General features: G+C 34.4%; 1 protein-coding gene across 1 annotated transcript in view; it reads left to right on the forward strand.

Annotated features, from left to right (window-relative positions):
* Positions 1–2,555: 2,555 nt before the first annotated feature.
* LOC129966490 (ras-related protein Rap-1b-like) overlaps positions 2,556–20,855 on the forward strand; it is a 77,904-nt gene continuing 59,604 nt past the window's right edge. The window contains exon 1 of the mRNA XM_056080918.1: positions 2,556–2,697. Within this exon, the coding sequence (XP_055936893.1) occupies positions 2,556–2,697 (142 nt within the window). The remainder of the gene's footprint in view (positions 2,698–20,855) is intronic.

Here is a 20,855-nt window from a genome sequence, read left to right on the forward strand (position 1 = left end):
GGACATGCTTCAAAGCAACACTCTCCACTTCAATGTTGCACCATAACTAGCCCTTCTAATTGGAATTCTGCACTTCTTTTATGTATTCTATATGTCGACAGCAGCGCTGCCTCTCAGTACCCATACCCTATGCTACTATTTAAATGGCAAGTCTCTTAAGGGCAGTGTAAAAGTATTTAACACCCGTACTCAAATAAAATGTACGAACCTTTCATGAATAAGTGCTTACATGGACTACATGACTACAAATCCGATATAAAAATTTTAATTTTGTATTTAAATTGCAAAAAACAAGAAAATTATGTATTATCTAATAGCTTGTATTTTAAGAATTAATAATTAATTTTAATGATATAGCTAAAGTCATGTGAAGCTTTATTGATTATGGTTAAATGAAGTCCGTCGAAGCATTGGTAATTGTCCAATAGTTTCATTATTGAGACAAGATCTGCTTTATTGATTGAGGTCCTCCTTGGTAGTCGTCTAAGTTTACCGAATAGGAAACACAGGCAAATTTGTGCATGCTGTAGCAATATTTAATGAAAGCACGGAGCATGTAAAACAATTACTTAAGCAATTCCAAAAGACTCGTGGGCTTCCAATCATTTCACGCAAGACAAAACAAGAAAACAGCATAAAAGCAATCTAATTCCACACCTCGCTGCTCACAGACACTCGATACCAGTCATGGCTTTTGTCGATTCTGTTTACGTTCACCAGTGTGAAGGCTGTCTTCTTAAGTGATGCATTTATATACGAAAAGACTTTTAAAAGGAAAACTTTAGTTATGAGAGTACATAATCCGAAGACACACTTCAAGATGGGATCCGAGATATCCACTACATAATACGTAATAAACAGGATATAGATATATGTGCATGAGTTAGATAATTAATTGGCTTGGTGCTGAAGAATCTTATACGATGATTGATAAAAAGCCATAGTAGGGTTATTGTTAACTTGAAGGATTAAAGAGGATATGTAAATGTAGCTTTCGATATTATGATTACCGATTCCGAGCCATGGCTATTGAAGAGAAATGCGGTGCAACTTCGTCGTGAAGAGTGTGAAGCAAAGTGAGGATAATTTTTCAAGGTTTTCTTAGTTCAAAAAAAAGGAATTCTTTTCTGGGAGTGAGCTGAAACGAAAGAGTTGCTCAAACAGCAGTTCAGGACAGTTATAGTTACCGTTATTAGATTCCAAGAAGAATGGAAACCGGAGAAACTAAAAAGTTAAAATATGAATTTATATGAGCAGAAAGTAATTTTATGAATGCAGTCGAAATGGAATAATTACATATATAGAGCGCCGACCAGCAACTGCCATCATAGTGATCGCTATGCTCTTACATGCATTGTCACAGGCACTGACGCTTTTCGCTTGCGCTCGATTACTACAAAGCATGTTGTGGAAAGAAGCACGGGACAAAAGCGATATGAAGTACTGTGAGTTTCGCAATATAATGCCAGTTTTTTACCATTTCGAATTCGGTACAAAAATAATTTTGGTGTTAAGGGAACATACCGAATTTTATTTATGTAGCTCATAACACTTGTAAGTCGTAAAGTTTTAACATAAGCGAATAAATGGAATAAACAAAACACTTTGATGCGTTTTTTTTCCCTTCAAAATTTAACGTAAATCAACAAGTCTGGTAATAAAACCATTTGCCGAATCTCAGCCATCTGAGATCTGCCACCGTTGCATGATATTTTCGTGACATGGTTTTTACATGTATGTGCATGTACGAGATATAGACAAACTTCCTATGGACAGATTTTGGATTTTTATATTTAAAAAAGATCTATTGTTTTTGTGCAAAAATCGCTTACCAAATTTCGATTGTAATTTATCTTCAATCACAATTACAAGATTGCTTTTATTTCTGATTCTCGGCGTTTTTAAATTAAGCCAATTCATCAGCATCTCGAGATCGAATTTTGTGAGATTATTATAATGCTTTACTTTTCTGGCTCATAACATGATTCCTGGAGGCAACAGTTTTCCTGTCAATCAGAGCAGAAAAGTGATCTCTGCGTCCCCTTCTCAGAGGCACACGGCTGCATCAGAATCATGAATAAATCTCTTCCATTCATGAAACTGCTTCTCCGTCATTCACGGCTGCGTCGACTCATCAGCGCCGCTTGAATTAAATGCATTCACTTGGCGACGGCGCTTGGCGAGGAGCCCAATCTCGTCTGTCGCCAGAAGCCGTCCCCGGATCCTTGAGGGGGGTACCATCACGTGGGAATGATCGTTACGTCTATTCAATCACTGTTTGATTCCGAAACAGCCCGACCTACGCAACAATTCCTCTTCAGACGAATTGCCAATCGTTCGAATAACGATGAGAGAAAACTGAAAATGACATCTTCTCTGGTGAGAAAATTCAATTAGGAAAAAATCTGAATTGTGGGAGGGAGAAAAAAAAAATTCGAAGATACCGTGCCGTGCAAACCATCAATGGTTATTGATTTTCAACAATACCTCTTTTAGAATCTTCGAAGCAAGAAGTTCGATTTCTTTTAAACATCAGTCCTCGTTATCGTGACCTCATGCGGGAGAGTAAATTCGTGGTGCTGGGTGCGGGAGGGGTGGGGAAGACAAGCCTCGTGCTCCGCTTCTTGGACGATGTGTTCAGCAGCACGTACAAGCCGACTGTGGAAGATTGCTACCAGCACACCATTCAATTGCCAGGTAAGTTGATAGTTATAAAAAAAACTGAGCTAAGGAAATTTTAGTAAATATTCTGCAAGAAATTTTAGCATTTACTTTCTTTTCTCTAAAATATTGTATGCATTTTAAAAAAGACGAACACGTAAATCGGTTATATGAGAATTAATTCTGAAATAGTGTATCGTTGACGAGAACATACAAGCATAGAAACTTTGAAGAGACTAACACGTGAGAAGGAGAAATTAATTTGATTATAAAATTTCCTCTTCAAACAATAAACGATTGAACTTAAATAAAATTTCAGATGATGGTTGCTTTAAAGATTTGCATGTGCATTTACTATTATCGGATAAAATAAATAATTTAGTAATCAAGCTGTCTTATTTGTAATTTGCATTTTCCAGTAAATTACGCGTGACAGATATCTGGAGTAGTTTCGATATTAGCCAGTCAGACACTTTTATTAAGAATATAATTCTATTTTATATAAAATAAAATCCAATAAATATACAAAATGAACAAATTTGATGAAAGAAATGTTGAACTACAATTTAAGGTAAAGAAATCTGTTATCTATCTGACGGCTCGAGAATTTTTATAACTTGCTGTTTAAGAAGAAAACAAATTCAAATAAAATTATTTTATAATTTACGTATGACATGAGTCAATGCTCTGCATACAACAAAAATCGCCATCACTTGCCAATGTATGCCAAAGATTTGGTGCAAAGTCATTTCGAAATGCGCATCGTATTTTAGCTGCTGCAGTGAACAGCACGTCTTAAGCTGACTAACTGAGAGACATATCAATGAAAATATTCTCCTTATTTTTCGTAAAATACATAGATAAAATTTCGTGCATATGTATAATATAAAGAAGGTCAATTGACATACTATGTATAATATTTTATTACAAAAATACTGTTACGTAATATATTATGTTTCATAAACTCCTCTTAGCAACTGCAACTTTATTTTTGATTCAACTAAGAATATCAGTACAATCAAACAATTTTTAAGTCTCACAGGCTGGTCTAAAAATTGCAGTCCATACATAATGATTCTTAAAAACCGCTATAAGCTTTTTTTTTTTTTTTCATAATATTTTTTACAAAAATGACAAAAAAAAATATTCTAAAGCATTTGAGTGATAACATGTGCGCATATAAATAAGAAATATTAATATGCTTATAGTACCTGGAATATAATATTTATACTATTTGAATGGCATCGTGGAAGATAAATGAATTTTTGCTGTACACGGAAATGTAGTTTTTGATTTAAAAAAAAAAGCAAAAATTCTTTTGTCGAGAAACTTCCTTCCAACAACTATGCACAGTCTGAAGAGAATCTATTTTCTACTTTAAATGCCTAAAATTATATTTTATATATATTTTTATTTTATAGTGGTAGTATATTTTTATAAAGTTGTATGTATGGTATACTATACAAAATGAACATAAGGGTTAATATCATTTTTGCATCTTCTGAGGATCCCAATGGCGTCTTAAAAGCTGACATGGTTAAAACAATTTCTTCGCGTATTTTGATATTCTTACCAATTTCTTGGATTACATTATTTTGAAAATCGTTGAAAATGAACTCCTGTTCAAAATCTTTAAGAACTAATGTAGTATAGTAATAATAGTAAGTCACCCTTCACATGCTACAAAAGGACTAATCTATAAAAAATCCGATTTATTTCTAGTAAATATTTAGGAATTTTTTTTCTAGTAAAAGTAATGTTATTCCACCGAGATTCTTTTTAAAGATGTGATCAAAGCAAAATTCCCTCTGTAAGCAATACCATTCTCATAAGTAAGTTGATTATATCGTTGTAAAATCGGATTCATTTCGTCTGTGACAATTTTAAACTTTGGCTTGTAGTTTCACCTGCCATGTTTGTAGCAATAAACCAGTTTGTTTTGAATCATTCAGATCAATTCTTTTTTTAAGCGAAATTTTATTCTTTAATAGACATTACGTACAACATTTTTTTTTAATTTGACTTCTTTACACATTATTACTTATTTTGGAGCAACTTAACCAAACCTGTTTCTTCCACCTTTAAACACAAACGATCAAGAAAATGATTTGTTATTGAATTTTATGTCAATTTATTATCCTTCAGAGAGCATTATCTACTATTGTCACGAATTCATACTTTAGCATTTGAGTGAAATTCGAAACTATTTGTATGTTTTAAGTTTAGTATAGAAGTAGGAAAAGAATAATTGTTTAACATTTTCTTTTCATTACTACACATTACAACAAAAATGGCGTGCATGCAAAATTTAGCAGTACTTCACGATTTATTTATTTTATGCCGCGGAATTTGAAGATAAAACTATTACTTCTTACCAACCATGAAATATTCGCATGTTTTTCGCTCTCGCTACTCTGGCGTAATTAATAAAAAAATTACATAAATATCATCCGCAAATTATTAAAAATTCTTTTAAAAAATATATTCATTTCTTGGATGAATCCTCAGCAATAATGAGGCATAACCCGAATGTGTGTACAAGTCGTACGTGCCCTTCAGGATTAACTGTTAAATACAGAAATTCTAATTTTGCATAAATATTGTTTGGAAAATGAATTTTACAGTTTATACTGGAGAGAATTTTTCATTGAATTGTCTTTAATTATACATATAAAGCGAAATTTTGTCCTTTATATGCGATAACTTCAGGAAGTATTTGATGAAAGTACTCAATATACTAACTAAAACTCAAAAACTATTTTGCTGATCGCACAGTGAATGAAAAAGCAATTTCAGTTTAATATAATAATTGAATAATTTAACTTAAATATAACTTTCAACGCTGATGTTGGTTCTGTTTATTCATTTCAATATTTATTAAAATGTATTTCTGTTAATATTTGAGATATTTTCGATATTAGTTTTTCGTTCATGGTAAATAAGTTTGGTAAATAATTTTCTACTTTTTAAGACAAGAATTAAGTCATGCTTTTAAAAATATTTAATGTTATTTTCTTAGCATGAAGTATCCAGAAACTCTCAGTTTTCCTCACTCTGAAGCAACTTTTTTTAAATATTAAAAAAAATGCTTAATATTTAAAAATGCTTATATTTTGAGCTCATCAAACATTTGTCAAAGGCATTTTGGTTGAAACATTGAAGTTTAATTGACATGTTTCGAGAAAGAATTCTAAATGTGAGAAAACGATTTACTCATTTGAATTTTACATCAATTTAGGTAACACTTTATTATAACCAAATGATAATACTTAATCTATCAAAAGATTTGTTATTTTATTTTATTCATTTAAATGTTGTTTCATTTATGTGTTAAATCCATCTGAAAAATTAAAGAATAAATAAATGATTTAGTTTTTTATTAATGATGATAAATTCAAAGTTTTCTCGAATTTCAGCGCAACCGTAATCCATGGCCATTTTTATTGCTAGACATTTTATCATTACTCAAATTTTGTTAATTATAAGGAAATCAATCATTTTTGAATGAAACATGGGATCCAAAGTTTTCGTATACAAAGTTTCGCTCTCGTATGCAAAGAGAAAGTACTGTAAAAGTTGAAAAATTCCAACTCGATCTCAGAAAGGATAGTTTTACTACTGCTCCTGTTTGTGTGTGAACATGATAATTTAAAATGTGTGCGACCGAAGGAACGGTCTCAGCACTGTCCTTATAGATTTTCTTTTTAAAAAATGCGTCCCTTTCTCTGTTTATATGGTGACACAAAATTCTAGGAACTGAATAAATGAAATTGGGCATGTAGACTTATTACCAGAAATATACAAGCATATTTAATTTTGAAACAAATCCATTTAAAGTTTTGTCATCTGCAGAACTCTATTAAATTTGACCAAATCAATTTTGGGTTTTCTTCCTTACACTTGGGCATATTGTATCGTTATACTCGGAATTTGAAGAAGATAGACGACCCTATCAGAGCAGGCAATCCCTAATTCAAACTTTGGAAATCCATTTGGGATAGGGCACTATCCCAAATGGATAGATATGTAGAACAGGTCCACTCATAGGTTGGTTCTTTGTCATTGGATCTGGAACACTCTGATCCCGAAGTCGAGACCTTACGGCCAAGACCGCACAGATTCCTTCAATACTTTAGCTTCGGGACTTCTCTCTTATGCCAACGCATGATACAGTGAGAAAGGATGTGAATACGTCGTGGACGTTTTTCTTTCCAACGACTGAGTTCAAAATTTCACACATATTTCCACTTTTGGAACACTCACTATATATTTGTCTTTGCCCTATCAAATTACTCTCTTCGTATACTTCTAACTATGCAAAGCATCAGGCTGTTACAATTTTTGACAAATCAGTTTGAACATTAGTTGAAATTGATTATTTTTTTTACTTTCTCGCATGCAAAATATACAAATAGAAAATATTGTAATCACAAAAAGATGAGATTTTAACGAGTGTCCACGTTTAAAACTCTCTCTAGCCCGAAATACACGTATTTTGAATTGTGTCTATCAGTCGGTAAATACGATAACACAGTACTTTGAACCAGACTCATGAAATTTGGCATATGGCGTTTATATCAAATTTGTAAATTTCAGATGCAGACAACAAATTTTTGAATCGAATAAATTCAGGACCAATTTCTCTGCCCGACTCTCCGAGTACAAATAAAGACTGTGACTACAAAAAAAAAAAAAAAAAAAAAACTGGACAGAGGAAATTTTGGTTAAAATATAGATCCGTCAAGGGATTGACTCAATGTTGGTTTCCTCATGCATGTAAATGCGATAGCTCACAATGTAATACATAATCATGTAATTTACAATTACAGTTCTTGTAAAATGAAAGCTTCAATAGATTGATAAAAGTGGCATAAAATAATCCATTTTCTAGTGCCTTGTGTATTAATTGTATATAGCGATTCATTTCCAAAGATAGCACATAAGGTGCAATAAAAACGTTGCATTCTCACCAAAGATCGATCTTTCCTAACTATTTTTCATCACTGGCTTGTAGTTAATACATAAATACCTGTTTTATTTTTTTATACTATGAAGCACACAACTTTAAGGCATAGAACTGGGAAAATAAAAATCTGAGCAAACGACCTGAACCAAGGTTCACAATTTTATGGAAGGGGAAGAGAGATGACAACTGTTCTCATTTCTCCTTGCTCCCGTCGGATGAATCTAAAAGCACATTAACCTTTTCTTGACGTATAGTCTAGAAAAATATAATTTCGTGTCTTTTTATTGAAATTCTTCTAATAGTTTTTAATGGAACTTATATGTTTATATATTTATATATCGGCATTCTTAAGGAATAAGCTAGGAGTTAGACTCAAATGGCCATTTGACGATTGTAGGGTTACTTGATTGTTTTGTTAGTATGTTTTTTAATATGTTCACTTCGTCACTTACGAGCTGTGGTGATACTTGAGAGCTCCAACTTCGTAAAATATCTCTTTTTTTTGTTGAGAGAAGGCCATGGATGTGACCTTCTCTGCCATTCTGTTCATAAGCTTTATTAATACTGACAGTGAACTATTATGACTTATGGCTTCTATCCGGATCGGGAGGCTCTTCTTCTACTGCCCGATTTTACTGCATCATGGTTTGCCCCTGCCATCAAACCAGAGGGGGAATAATTGTAGATGATGCCCGAAGGGGAGAGGGGAACATGCAATCTTTTGCCTATTAGAATACTTCTTTGCATAAGCATAAGTAGAATTTGAAATGAATGTTCAATTTTTCAATGCTTTCTTTAATACTGACTTCTCTGATACATATATATTGCGTTGCACATTTCTGTTTGTCTTATATGTTGGTTATTAATAGGGAAAACGAAGAGAGCTAGCGGTGTTCAAGGGAAATAGTAAACTTCATCTTTAATCGCATGAAGCTAAGGATAAAAACTCCCTGATGTAAGAGGTTATTCAGAATCTCTTTCTGAGGGGATCCCAACTTGTTATATCGAATAACTGCCGCTTTCTGACAGTTTAAGTCCGTATCAGTCTGACATTTGTTCGTCTTATACATCTGTGTAATAAAGAGAAATAAATGTAATAAACAGCTAGACTGGCGCATCCTAATAGATTCATAGATGTATCTAAACTTAATATTAAATTTTATATAAAAAGAAAACATCATATTTCGATGTCGAAATGCATGAAGGAATCCATTTGAAAATAAAACGGTGATAGAACGCACCTTTTAATTGAAATTTGACAAATTTAAATTACACTCTATCACTTTAAACGTTTTGCTATTTATGTGCGAATATTTATGATTTTAAACTTCATAATTTATGATTTTAAAATGTATTAAAATTTGAGTTCCAATGATATTCCCTCCCAATTGAGCTAACTCTAAATGAATGATGTCAAAAATAGATTGTTAGTTAAAATTACTTTCAAAATCCGAAAAGTCCGTAAAATTAATCCGGTATATTCTGTGTAAGGTGAAACAGTCTAACGGGCTCAATAACAAAAAGAGACGTTTATTAAACACGGAAACACGAACAAATAAACAACCTAAATGCACAGAAGAAGAACACGTATAAACAGCAGTACAAAAATGGCTAATCGATGTAAAAAAACCGCAACAGCACAACCATTCAGGCAGAACTCAGCAGGTAAAGAGACTTGACTAAACTATCCACGTCTCTCAAACTTCTGCAAGTCTATACTATCTATTCGCCTTTAACTGAATTCGATTACCGACTCTCTATTGTCTACATTATACGACTAGTTACCCAGCACACGAAATGACGATGCATCATTACTTGATTCCTAGACTCGGCTCGCAATTCAATACTCATCCCATTAATTGCTTAAGTTCAACTGATTGGTAAGCTAACTGATTCATTCCTGTTCGGTTTCATGTACTTTTATAGCCCCTGAGACAGGTCAGCGAAAGTTTTAGGAAGATTACTATGAATCACATCCTAATAGACCTATCAACAAAATTTCTGGGGATTCTGGAATCGCCAAATTTGGGGATTATTAACTCATCATCCGTTTGGCATCCATCAGAGGTATCTGTAAAACTACCGTCCTTCTCATGAAACTAACTGCAACATTGCAGATTCGTAACAACATGCATGAGTTTTCGATTTTGTCCTGTAAAATATGTTTCATAAGCACACTACACATTTCTGGTCATCTTTACGTGTGTACATAATGTTGATTTTTTCTTACTTTTTCTAGTCTTTTTACAGAGAATCTGAACATTATATTAAAAATAAAATGCTACAGCGTTTGAAAAAATATTTATTTGATAATCTAAGAAAGTCACAGGTGTGTTTATATATATTATTTAATAATTCAAATTATAGAAAGGGAAAAGAAAGCCTCAAATTTCTCGTGCATTTTGTGTTTAACTCTATCATTTCGAGAGAAAAAAAATTGGGCAGGCATAATGAATCCCTCCCCATCTACAATTAAACTGAACATACTCATAAAATATTCCATTTTATGAGTAGGTCGCATATATTATTTATTAAACTTAGCTTGTTGCAGTGTAAAATGGTTCGGTTGCGTTTTTGATGATGTAGTTTGATGCTGATGTGACAGACAAACTGCTAAATGATTTCTCCAAACATTTACGATTTTAATGTTAAGACATTAAATTTCTTTTGGAATTCTGTGTGCTCAATTTCTTTATTTACAGAAAGATAATCGCAATTCCATAGATAGTATTGATTGGACTCGGGGAAATCTAAAATGGGTAGTTTCAGCAAAATTTCGAGGTTGAATTGCTTGACGGTTATAACACTTGTTCTTCGTTAACAAGGGAGTAAAAACAGCATCATAAAATGACATGTTTCTAAGTATAAAGTAAACTACAATAATGTTTGGTCTTCAGAAATGAAAGTCATCATACGTCTGATATGTAGTAAGTTCTTGATATAAGAAGTAAATTGTGATCTAATGTAGATAAAGTTTTAAAAAGAATTCAGCAGTTAAAAGCAATTTGCTTTTTCTGGACTTTTCGAATAGAAATGGTTGCATGACTTTTTTACTTTTTGAATTCTTTATTTTCACTTTCTAGTAATGTATTGGGTCCTAATGTGCTAGAATTATTTTGATTTCGAAACGACTTGTTTTAGTTTAATTGTAATATTTTCAAGCATCACAGATATTTTCTTAAGAACGTATGCAACTGTGGTTTAGATAATGAAGGCGTTAACCCCCCCCCCAAAAAAAAAAAGAAACTTTCGTACCACAACACATCAGTAGGAGAATAATTGATCTTCGTTGGGATCCACGCCATCAACTCCTTTCGAGAGCTCTGGAGCAGCTACAAATTTCCTTAAACTGTGAAAATGGACAAATGAAAGATGAAAAAGCAGAAGGAGTAGTGAGTTTCAAGAAGTCAGCCAAGAAGAGAAAGGGATGATCGCAGTGTGAGATGAAAAGGCTTAAAATATCCTGACCGGTGTCATGATAGACATTTTTCTCTCGAAATTGTTGTTTGTACGATTCAATGCTCTTTTCAAGATTTAGGACTGTTTTCGTTTTATAAACCGTTCTATCCTGCATTCCCTCCTTCCTTTATGATTGAAATCCTACTTTCTTCTTCATGTAAAGTTAATCCAGAATCGTCTCAGAAAAAGGAAAGATTTGTAATTAATTAATTTTACTTTTTTTTATTTTTTAAATACTATAGTACATGCAATTCTTTTAATTTTTGTAAAATCTTACTATGATTAAGTCCATTTTTCTCAACAGTTTTTATTTTAAACTAAGTGATGGCAATCAGTAACATTTCTTTCCAATTCTAGATTTTTATTTCTTTAATTAATTTGGAGAAGTTTTATTTTAGTCACGATCTTATAACCAGTTTCTTTCCAAGATCTTATATCAAGAACAGAGTGTCATTATTATTGAGTTTCTTGGATGTGGGTGCTATAAATCTAAAGTGAAACGATTTTTGCATATGAAACTTGCTTTTGTCACCTAAACTGTAGAGTTTTATCACATCTTGGTCGGTAGAATCGATGGGAAGCAAAATATCCCAAAACTATTCTCAGTTTTATTTTCTGTGCTGTGAAGTAAATGTGTTATTACATGAAAAAGACGAAGGGAAGATACGCAGGTCTTTTGGAAAAATATTCCTACTTTCATAAGATATAAATTTTGAAACAGGATTATCCTATAAAAATCCAGAAAATATAAGAAGCGTTATGTATTTTGTGGTGCAGGCATTGCGAAGTTATTGTCCCGTCCCAGATCTAAGCATTACTTATTGGAGTAAGCAAAGCTCCCCCAAGCCACATGCGGTAGCGCTGATTGGTCAGGCGCCAGCGAAAAAAGCATTGCTAAGCGGTTCATTTCTTTCATCTGGATGCCCTTTCCTTTGTTTGAGAACAAAATCGACAAAGCAAACGAACCTTTTTTATATATACCTTTCCCTCCGCTCTTTTCTCCATCTCAAGCGGAAAGAATCGACATAGCGTCGCCGCTGGTCTTTCCGAGATGGAGAAAGGATATGTTTTAAGCCTAAAACTCGAATGACATTTTCGATTATAAAACGAATTTGGTATATTAAATAGGAAGGATAACTTTTGAATTCAAAACTTTCCGGGTTTTTTTTTTTTATTTGAATGTTAATTTTTGCACCCTTTTTGGAATTTTAATTAATGAACATCAACGTACATATTGTGTTATTTGGAAGTAGAACTTCGCTGTTTCGCTGAAAAATATCGATTTACGGAAACTATCTGTGAGCTGTCATCTAGAACTTGCATCTTTTAATTCGTTCCAATTTCAGCTCCTTCTTATTGGAGCCTTTTGCACAGGATATTTACAGTAGCTGAACAAGTTCCTAGTTTTATTGTAGTCTTTCCCTCTTTTATCGATAAAAGTGACCGTGAAGGAAAAAAAATGGTTCCACATTGTTTTGCCATCCATCTTCCAAATCAAAGTGCTCCCTAAGGGGGACTTATGTATATTGAGTGTTCAGGATTAAGTATTTTTTCTGGAGAAAATGAAAGCTTTTTTGCTGCTTTCTAACATGCATTAATCAATTTAGATTAAACATGAAAATTCTGAACGGAAATAATTAAATTTGTAAAAATATTAAGGATAACATCAAAAATATGTGAAATCTTCGGCAATCGAAGATCACATCATTGCCGAAACTAAATATCTTATGCAAATCTCATCAATGAATTCTTCCTTCAGATTCAAGATTGGATTTCTTGAAAAATCTCTCCTTTACAAATTCGATATGACAATAATTAATTGCCTCAGGCAAAGAAATTCATAACTGGGAAATGTTTTGTGCACTTAAAGAAATAAGTGTGGGCAACGAAAATGATGCCTCAGTTCATAAGATTAAAGAGAAATCTGTAAATGTGAAGTTTCTCAAATATTAGTTGGATTTTATTTTTGACATGAAGTTTCCATTTGTTTTAAAGTTGTAATTGTATTTACGACCGGTTTTAAAGCAATACCTCGTAATATCGAACATGGGTAAGGCGGTATTTTAGCCAGAAACACTCACCCTAGCTTTCCAGGCTACACAAATAGGTGAACATTTCACACTGATTGATTCAATTTGTACTAACACTTATACAGCGATTCTTAGGTGGAATAGAGTTTTGAATCCAAATCCTCTAGCCCTGAATCTTTAGATACTATTGTCACATGTCGCAGTGTTTTTTACTAAGATTGTATTTTTGACTTCATATGAATTCTGCCTTTTGTAAAAATGCATATAATATCTGAATTTCCTATCATTTAATTTCAAAGTCAAAGTTTTTTATGCATTTTCATTTCCCAACCAAGGAAATTAAATTATTTAATCAAAAATTATATATAAGAAATAATCAAAAATATAAGAATTATGAAAATTCCAATTCAAAACTCTTTCTGAAACAACCCAAAAAAAGCAAAATTATTTCTGAATCAAACTAAAAAAGCATAAAAAGAGCGCTAATGCTGCTGCCACTAAAACACAGATGATCATAACCAGTAAAAAGAAATAAAAATAGAATCAAATGTAAAAAATAAAAAAAAGAATCCTGCCTGAAGACTTTCTCTTCAAAATTGACCCTCGGGGAGTCAATATTGTTGGACAAAAAGTCTGACCCCTCACAGAAAAATCCCTTGTTTTGAATCCCTGCCTGAGGGTGACCCTTGAGAAAGTCTTCAGGCCAGATTCTTTTTTTATTTTTTACTTTATATATATTTCTGAATCTTTTTTTATATTTTTTACTCTCTCTATATATAGATAAGATAGACAGATTATAATATCCTGATCTAGACTGATCAAATAATAAGCAGAATTTCCAGACAATTCTTTATTTTACAGCCCTATATATACAAATAACAACTTATTCTAATCTTGGTTCAATAAATAGTTATTTACAAGTGTAGTAGGAGATACAACAGTCAAAATCGAAGGTTTTTCTTGAAACTCAGTTCTCCATCATATCAACACGACTACTCCAGGGGTCTTTCTCAGACTCCGAACCCATGGGCGTAATCCAACCGTCTACTGCTACTTCTCCAGTAATACGAATATTTATACGGAGAGCCTGGGCGATCTGCCTATAATCTCTAATCCTTTAGGGAAGCTGTAAGAAAGTGGCTCAACAACTTGATTTAACCTAATAATGTAGTGCAGAATGGGTTAGATAATTTAGATTGCTTGTTTAAGAGAAAAAAAAATATTAATAAAAATAATAATAATAAGAGAGTTAGAGGAATAATAAATTAAAAATAGAATAATGGGGGTTGTTGCTTAACAGTAGGAGTGTTATGAGGTAAGAATGACTGGTCAACAATTCGAATTTCCCGTCAGCAGTCCAGAGGGGTGGGTGGCAAGGTGGTAGGAGCTGGGGGGTTCCTGAGTGTCAGGTGTAACGAAGAACGGTTTCGGTTTTTGAATAACCCTTTTCTTTTTCTTCACAATTCAGCTTTTTCTGTTTTCAGATTAAAGGTGTGGTTTATAAGTTTGCGCTGAGGATGGTATTATCCATTGCTTCTGCAAGGATGAATAATTTGTTTTGCGGGTTGTTTTCTTTTCAATAGTTGTTTCAAGTTTCTTAAGGAGATCTTTGATGTTAGGGATGGCTTGCATTATTATTTTTAAGTGCTTCACAAGTTTGAAAATATCAGCAAAATCCTGGTTATTAGAGTTGGTTGCTTCTTGAGGTTGATTTATAGTCTGAACTGGTATGGTGTGGTTTTCTTCTTGCGGTGGGTCATTCCGGGCTATTGGTTTTTTAAAGAGTGAGGCAAAAGATTTTCCTTCTTCTATTGGGTTGCTTTTTTTTATCTTTGGAAATTTGGGGCATCCTCTGAAAGAAGCTGTGTGTGGACCTCCACAGTTTGCACACTTTATTTGGGGTTTTTCTTTTATTTTTTCTGGGCAGGTCCGGGAATCATGATTTTCTGCGCAAAGGACACATTTCGTTTGCATTTTGCAGTTGGAGCCAGTGTGAGCAAATGATTGGCATTTGTAACATTGTCCTATTGTTCTTCTAATAAATTTTTCGACTTTTACTCTCATGTATAACATGGTCTTTTCTTCATAAATTTTGGCTATGTTTGCTGATTTAAGCAGGTGGACTTGATCAATAGGGAGAAGGGCTTTTGTTTTAAATCTTCTGAATTGGTTGACTTTAGAAATACTGTATCCTTTATTTTTTAGTTCTTCTTCGATTTCTTCACAGGTGGTGTCAATCGGCAGGCCTTCAATAACTACTTTGATTGGTTTTTCGGTTTGGACAGAAATGACGAAATATTCTAAATTTTGTTCGTTGAGGTATTTAATTAGCTTTTTTTGGTCGTCCATAGTTTCACAATAGATGTGAAAGTTCTCTCCTTTGGGTTTGGCTGTGATGTTTATTCTATGGGTATTTATTCTTTGAAAAATTACTTTATAGTTGTCTTTTTTAAAACTATGGGGAGGGGGATTTTTTGCACATCATCAGTTTTTCTTTTAATTCATCTAGATCCTTTCCTAATTCTTCATATTTATTTTTGAGTTAAATGCCTGGGGATGGGTCAGCTGCTACTGTTTTTTTTTTTTTTTTATTGGCGTTTGATCGCTTGACAAAGTGCGCTTTTTATTTTTCTTAACTCGTTGGGTTTTGAAACCTTCTTCTTCAGGATTTTCTTTTTCCTCAGTTGTTTGGATTTTTTCCTCATTGACCAGATCAGAGTTGTTATTAGTTAAGTTAGTTGAGGTCTCATTAAGGGGGGGGGGGTAGTCACTACATCATTAGTCAAGTAATTTTGCCACTTACCCGAGTCGTCATATTGTTCCAGGAAGGTTTTCGCTTCGGCGGCTCTTTTCATTAGCTCCCTTGCTTTCTCACTCATTTGGGGGGTGTCGTTGTCCGATTCATCTATAAAAGGAATAACATGTAGTATGTAATTGCAATCGATGGGTGTTAGAATGTCACTATTAAGGAGAATTTCCACTTCTTCAAATGTTGTTGCCAACTCTTTGATTTTTGGTGGAGGCCCTTCCATGACTGATCCTAAAAAGGACGAGTTGGGCCGGTTAATAGAATAAGAGACGTTGCGTTCAGAGCGTTAGACAAACACGTCTACTCAGTTCAGTATCCCAAACTCGAATCTGCAAAAATGCCATCTGACTTGAATGGCTGCAAAAATGCCCACGTTTCTTCTCTCCTCCTAAAGAAAAATCTCCTCGCTTTATTTTGGCAACAATCTCCGCCTCTTAATTTACATTGGTCATTTGAGCTCTCTTTCGGCCAATCGGTTTTCAGCCATATGCTTCCTCAGCGGTGCCAGTGGGTGATGGGTTATTCTCGTAATTTTCGGGTACGAGTTAATGATGTAATTTCTTCCCCCAGACCAATCCGAAGCGGTTGTGCGCAAGGAAGTTTACTCTCTCCAACTCTTTTTAACATTTATGTTAACGATCTACCTAGAGCTAGCAATTGTCACTTAGCAATTTTTGCAGACGATACCGCCATTCTTACACAGCATAGAGATCCAAACATAGTCATAGCAAACATTCAACAGTACATGACCATTTTGCAGTGCTGGCTCATCGGCTGGAAAATAAAAGTCAACCCAAGTAAATGCGCGTGCCTCCTATTTACTAAAAAAGTGAATATGCCTGACCTAGCCCCAATCCAAATATTCGGCCAACCCGTCCCCTTTGTAAATGAATACAAATACTTAGGGTTAGTTTTAGACGCAAAATTAAGCTTTAATAGTCATATTAAAGCAGCCCTCTCCAAAGCTACCAAAATGAGTTGTAAACTCAACAGCTTAATTGCTCCATGGAGCCAGCTATCGATTAGGCTCAAGCTTCTGCTCTACAAAGCCATTTTAAGACCAATACTGATGTACGGCTCCCAAATATGGGGGGCGACATCAGCCACTAACATCAAGAGGTTGCAAGTTTTTCAAAACAGACAACTGAGGAAAATAGTTAACGCACCCTGGTACGTCAGAGGAAAAATAATACATAACGACCTCAAAATTGAACCTGTTTCGGAATTTATTAAAAGAACGTCAATTAAGTTCTTTGAAAAATTACCCCAGATTCGCAACGAGTTACTCAATCTACCTGCATACGATCCTGCTTTTCCCAGCTCTAGGAAAAGACCTAGAGCTGCAATTGATAATACTTACATTAATTTCCCAGCCGTAAAAAAGCTGAGGACATCGTAACTCTGTTGCCAATTTGGTGGCTTAAAATTCTCAAAATTATTACTGTTTAGGCCCTAGATAGCTACGATGTGCTACACGCGTGAAAATTTTCTGTAATTTTTATTCAGCCCAGTTATGATCAGTCCCCCATAGAAAAAAGGCACGTGCAACGTAAATCCATTAAAATTATCTATTTACCCCATAAATAATCTTTTTATTATTTTAATAAATTAAATGAGATCAAATATTGAAAAATATGTATAAATTAAATTAATTACCAAATTTCATGACGTTAGAGCTTTATTGCGCTCGTCCAAACTAGTTCAACTAAATTTAACTTTTCCCTAAACTAACAAATTAAAGTATCTATTCCAAATTATGATGTGGAGGTGCTCGTGACCACTTTGTGACATCGCGGAACTCCGAAACATCACGACGTTGCCGTTGCCGTGGGTGATGGGAAGGTCCTTTCATAAAGAGTGCAAAATCTAGGATCCAGATTTTTGAACACCCATTTCTCTTTGAAGGTACTATCAATACCTCTTGGACGAGGAATTCCACATGTGGTCTGTCATTGTAGTCGCTAATGAACAGATGCGAGACCACCCAGGTGATAAGATCCACCATCTGGCTATCTCGAGGTGTTTAGTAAGTAACAGCGACGACACAGCTGGCTGTAAATGTCTTATCAGTACATTGGAAAACGGGGAATGTTACAACTACCCCACCCTTGCAGAAAGTATTTTTTCTTGGTTTTAACGAGAAAAAAAATCCTTGCTTATCTCTAATAAACTTGTTCATACTCCTGAGAGGCCTAATTACAACATTTAAAATTTAATCTTCCTGAATACAATATATAACTAAAATAATAATAATAACATATTTATACATTTTTTACGGTATGGCAGCTCTCTGCCTTACCTGCTAAATCAAAAGTCATTTCTTAAAAATTCTTTTTTTTTTTATTTACAGAATTCAAAAAAAAAAATAATATTTTAATTAATTTGCAATTTCACTTCGGCTAAGAGCATCAGCATTTAAATGTTTTTTTCCTGCCTTGTACCGCACTTTATATTGGAAAGGTTGTAATTCCAAAGACCATCGCATTAACCGCGCATTCGATCCGGAATTTGAATTCAACCAGACCAAAGGATTATGGTCCGTTTCAATTACAAATTTTTGTCCATCTAAATAGTATTTAATTTTTTTTTATCGCGTAAATAATGGCTGCACACTCTCTTTCCGTTGTACTGTATTTGCTCTCAGCATTCGTAAATTTTTTACTTAAATACAGAATAGGATGTTCTTCTCCCTTTGAGTCACGTTGTGACATCACGATCCCTATTCCGATATCCGAAACATACGTCTGGAGGATAAATTCCTTTTTATAGTCAGGAGCGTACAGTATTGGGTTTTTGGCCAGTCTGCGCTTTAACTCTTCAAAAGCCTGATTACATTCTTCTGTGCAAGTATATTTTTCTCTCTTAATTTTCCCTTTTAAAACATTTGTTAAGGGTGCTGCAATTACTGAAAATTCCTTTACGTAGTGAGCGTAATATCCCGCTAAGCCCAGAAAAGCTCTAATTTGCGTTTTTGTAGTGGGTGTAGGAAAATCTAAGACGGCCTTGATGTTGGCTTCCGGGGCTGTTATTACTCCCCGTCCTACGATATTTCCCAAATATTTACTATGATTTTGGGCAAATTTGTATTTAGTCGGATTAATAGTTAAATTTGCGTCGCCTACACGTTTTAAGACTTCCTCTATGTGTTTCAAGTAATCCTCCCAATTCTGCGAGTAGATCGCAATGTCATCTAAATACGGAACGTTGAAGCTTTCACATTTCTCTAACACCTGTAACATGAGCTTACTAAAGAAATATGGGACGTTAACCAAACCAAAAGGCATTCTTAACGGGACATAGGTTCCGAAACTTGTCACAAACGTAGCGTAACGTTGCGCTTGTTTACTAAGGGGAATTTGCCAGTACCTTTTTGCTAAGTCAATTACGGTAATAAACTTGGCGGCGGGCACTCTTTCGACACGCTCTTTGATATTTGGCAACGGGAAATATTGTGTTCGCACAATTGAGTTCAAACGTCTGTAATCTATACAGGTACGAAGGTCTTTTCCCGGAGTTTCCACTAAGATCATTGGAGAAGTATAATCGGATTGACCGATTTCAATGATTTTTAAATCCAACATTCTTTTTATTTCAGTTTTAGGAATCTCTGTCTGGCGCTGAGAGGTACGGGACGGTTTCGACCTAACTGGTTCATTACTAATTAATTTTAGGTCGTGCTCGACTAGGTGCGTTTTTCCGGGCTCATTCGAAAAACCCCTTTGATACCGACCTAGTAATTTTCTCAATGCATCAATCTCTAATGAACTGAGTCGATCCTCTAGAGCGCTATTCCTAATTATACTATCAAAATCATACACATTTGGATCAGATATGGATAGGGAATTTTAAACCCTCTGATTCATCTTCGAGTTTTTCTCTACTTTCACTAATAACCAGATTTATTTGTTCGGGTCTTTGATGGTACCGAAAAGGTATGTTATCTCTTCCAACAAAAGAACCTTCTTCCTTTATAGCATTTTCGAAACAGGGCCTCAGGGTTTCGCATTCCCTGTGAGACACTACAAATGAGTCTGCACTGACCTTCAAAAGGTTAGAAGCGTCCTCTTCACCGGAGGGAAAACTGATGTCAGTCCTTATCGCTGGATTCTCGGTGGTGACAATAGCTTTCCGGGGGAGATGGTTTGTCGCTTTGTTTTTGTTCCGATATCAAATTCGGGGTTCTGTTTTCTAACAAATGAACTCCATTATCTAGACTGGAGTCTATGATGGCTGTTTTTGTCATAATGCGTCCAAAATCAGGGTTTTAAAGCTCTACTTTTGCGAGAGGAAGACAAGTAAACTTTACGACGGTCTCCCCTGTATAATCTTCGGTGCGGACATAATTATTACTCAATAAATCAATCGTCGCTCCCGAATCTCTCAGAATAGACATTTTTACATTATTTACAAGAGCCTTACTCATATAAGGACAAATATGACTCCCTCATCTTTAGTTGTCCCTACACAATTTACGAACTCATTAGGTACATTTTTTCTTAATTGTGGGCAATTCGGTCTTAAATGTTCAGTGGAGTGACAAACATAACACGCTGGTGCTGTCCGTCTTTCAAAATTTTCCTTCCTCCAATTTCCCTTTGCAGTGGATTTTTTCTAATACTGGGGTCGGATTTTTCACCGGATTTATTTTTAGTTTCTTTCATCGGCGAAGTAGGTCCAGCCTTTTCAAATGATTTCCGCTCGGGAATTTTAAAATTATTCGGTTTGCGGTTATGCCTGACCGATTCGTATTGGTCTATTTTTCCTTTTAATTTTAGTGGGTCCACCAATGTTCCCCATTCGTTCAGAAAATGATCTTTGACCTCACTCGGTACGAGACGTTTTATCTGATCCGCGATCATAAGATTTTTCAAGCTTTCAAAATATTTAACTTCTGTTCCCTCCAACCAGCCTTCTAAATAGTTTCGGAGTT

The sequence above is a fragment of the Argiope bruennichi genome, chromosome 4 (genome assembly GCF_947563725.1).
Source record: "Argiope bruennichi chromosome 4, qqArgBrue1.1, whole genome shotgun sequence".
Taxonomy (NCBI): domain Eukaryota; kingdom Metazoa; phylum Arthropoda; class Arachnida; order Araneae; family Araneidae; genus Argiope; species Argiope bruennichi.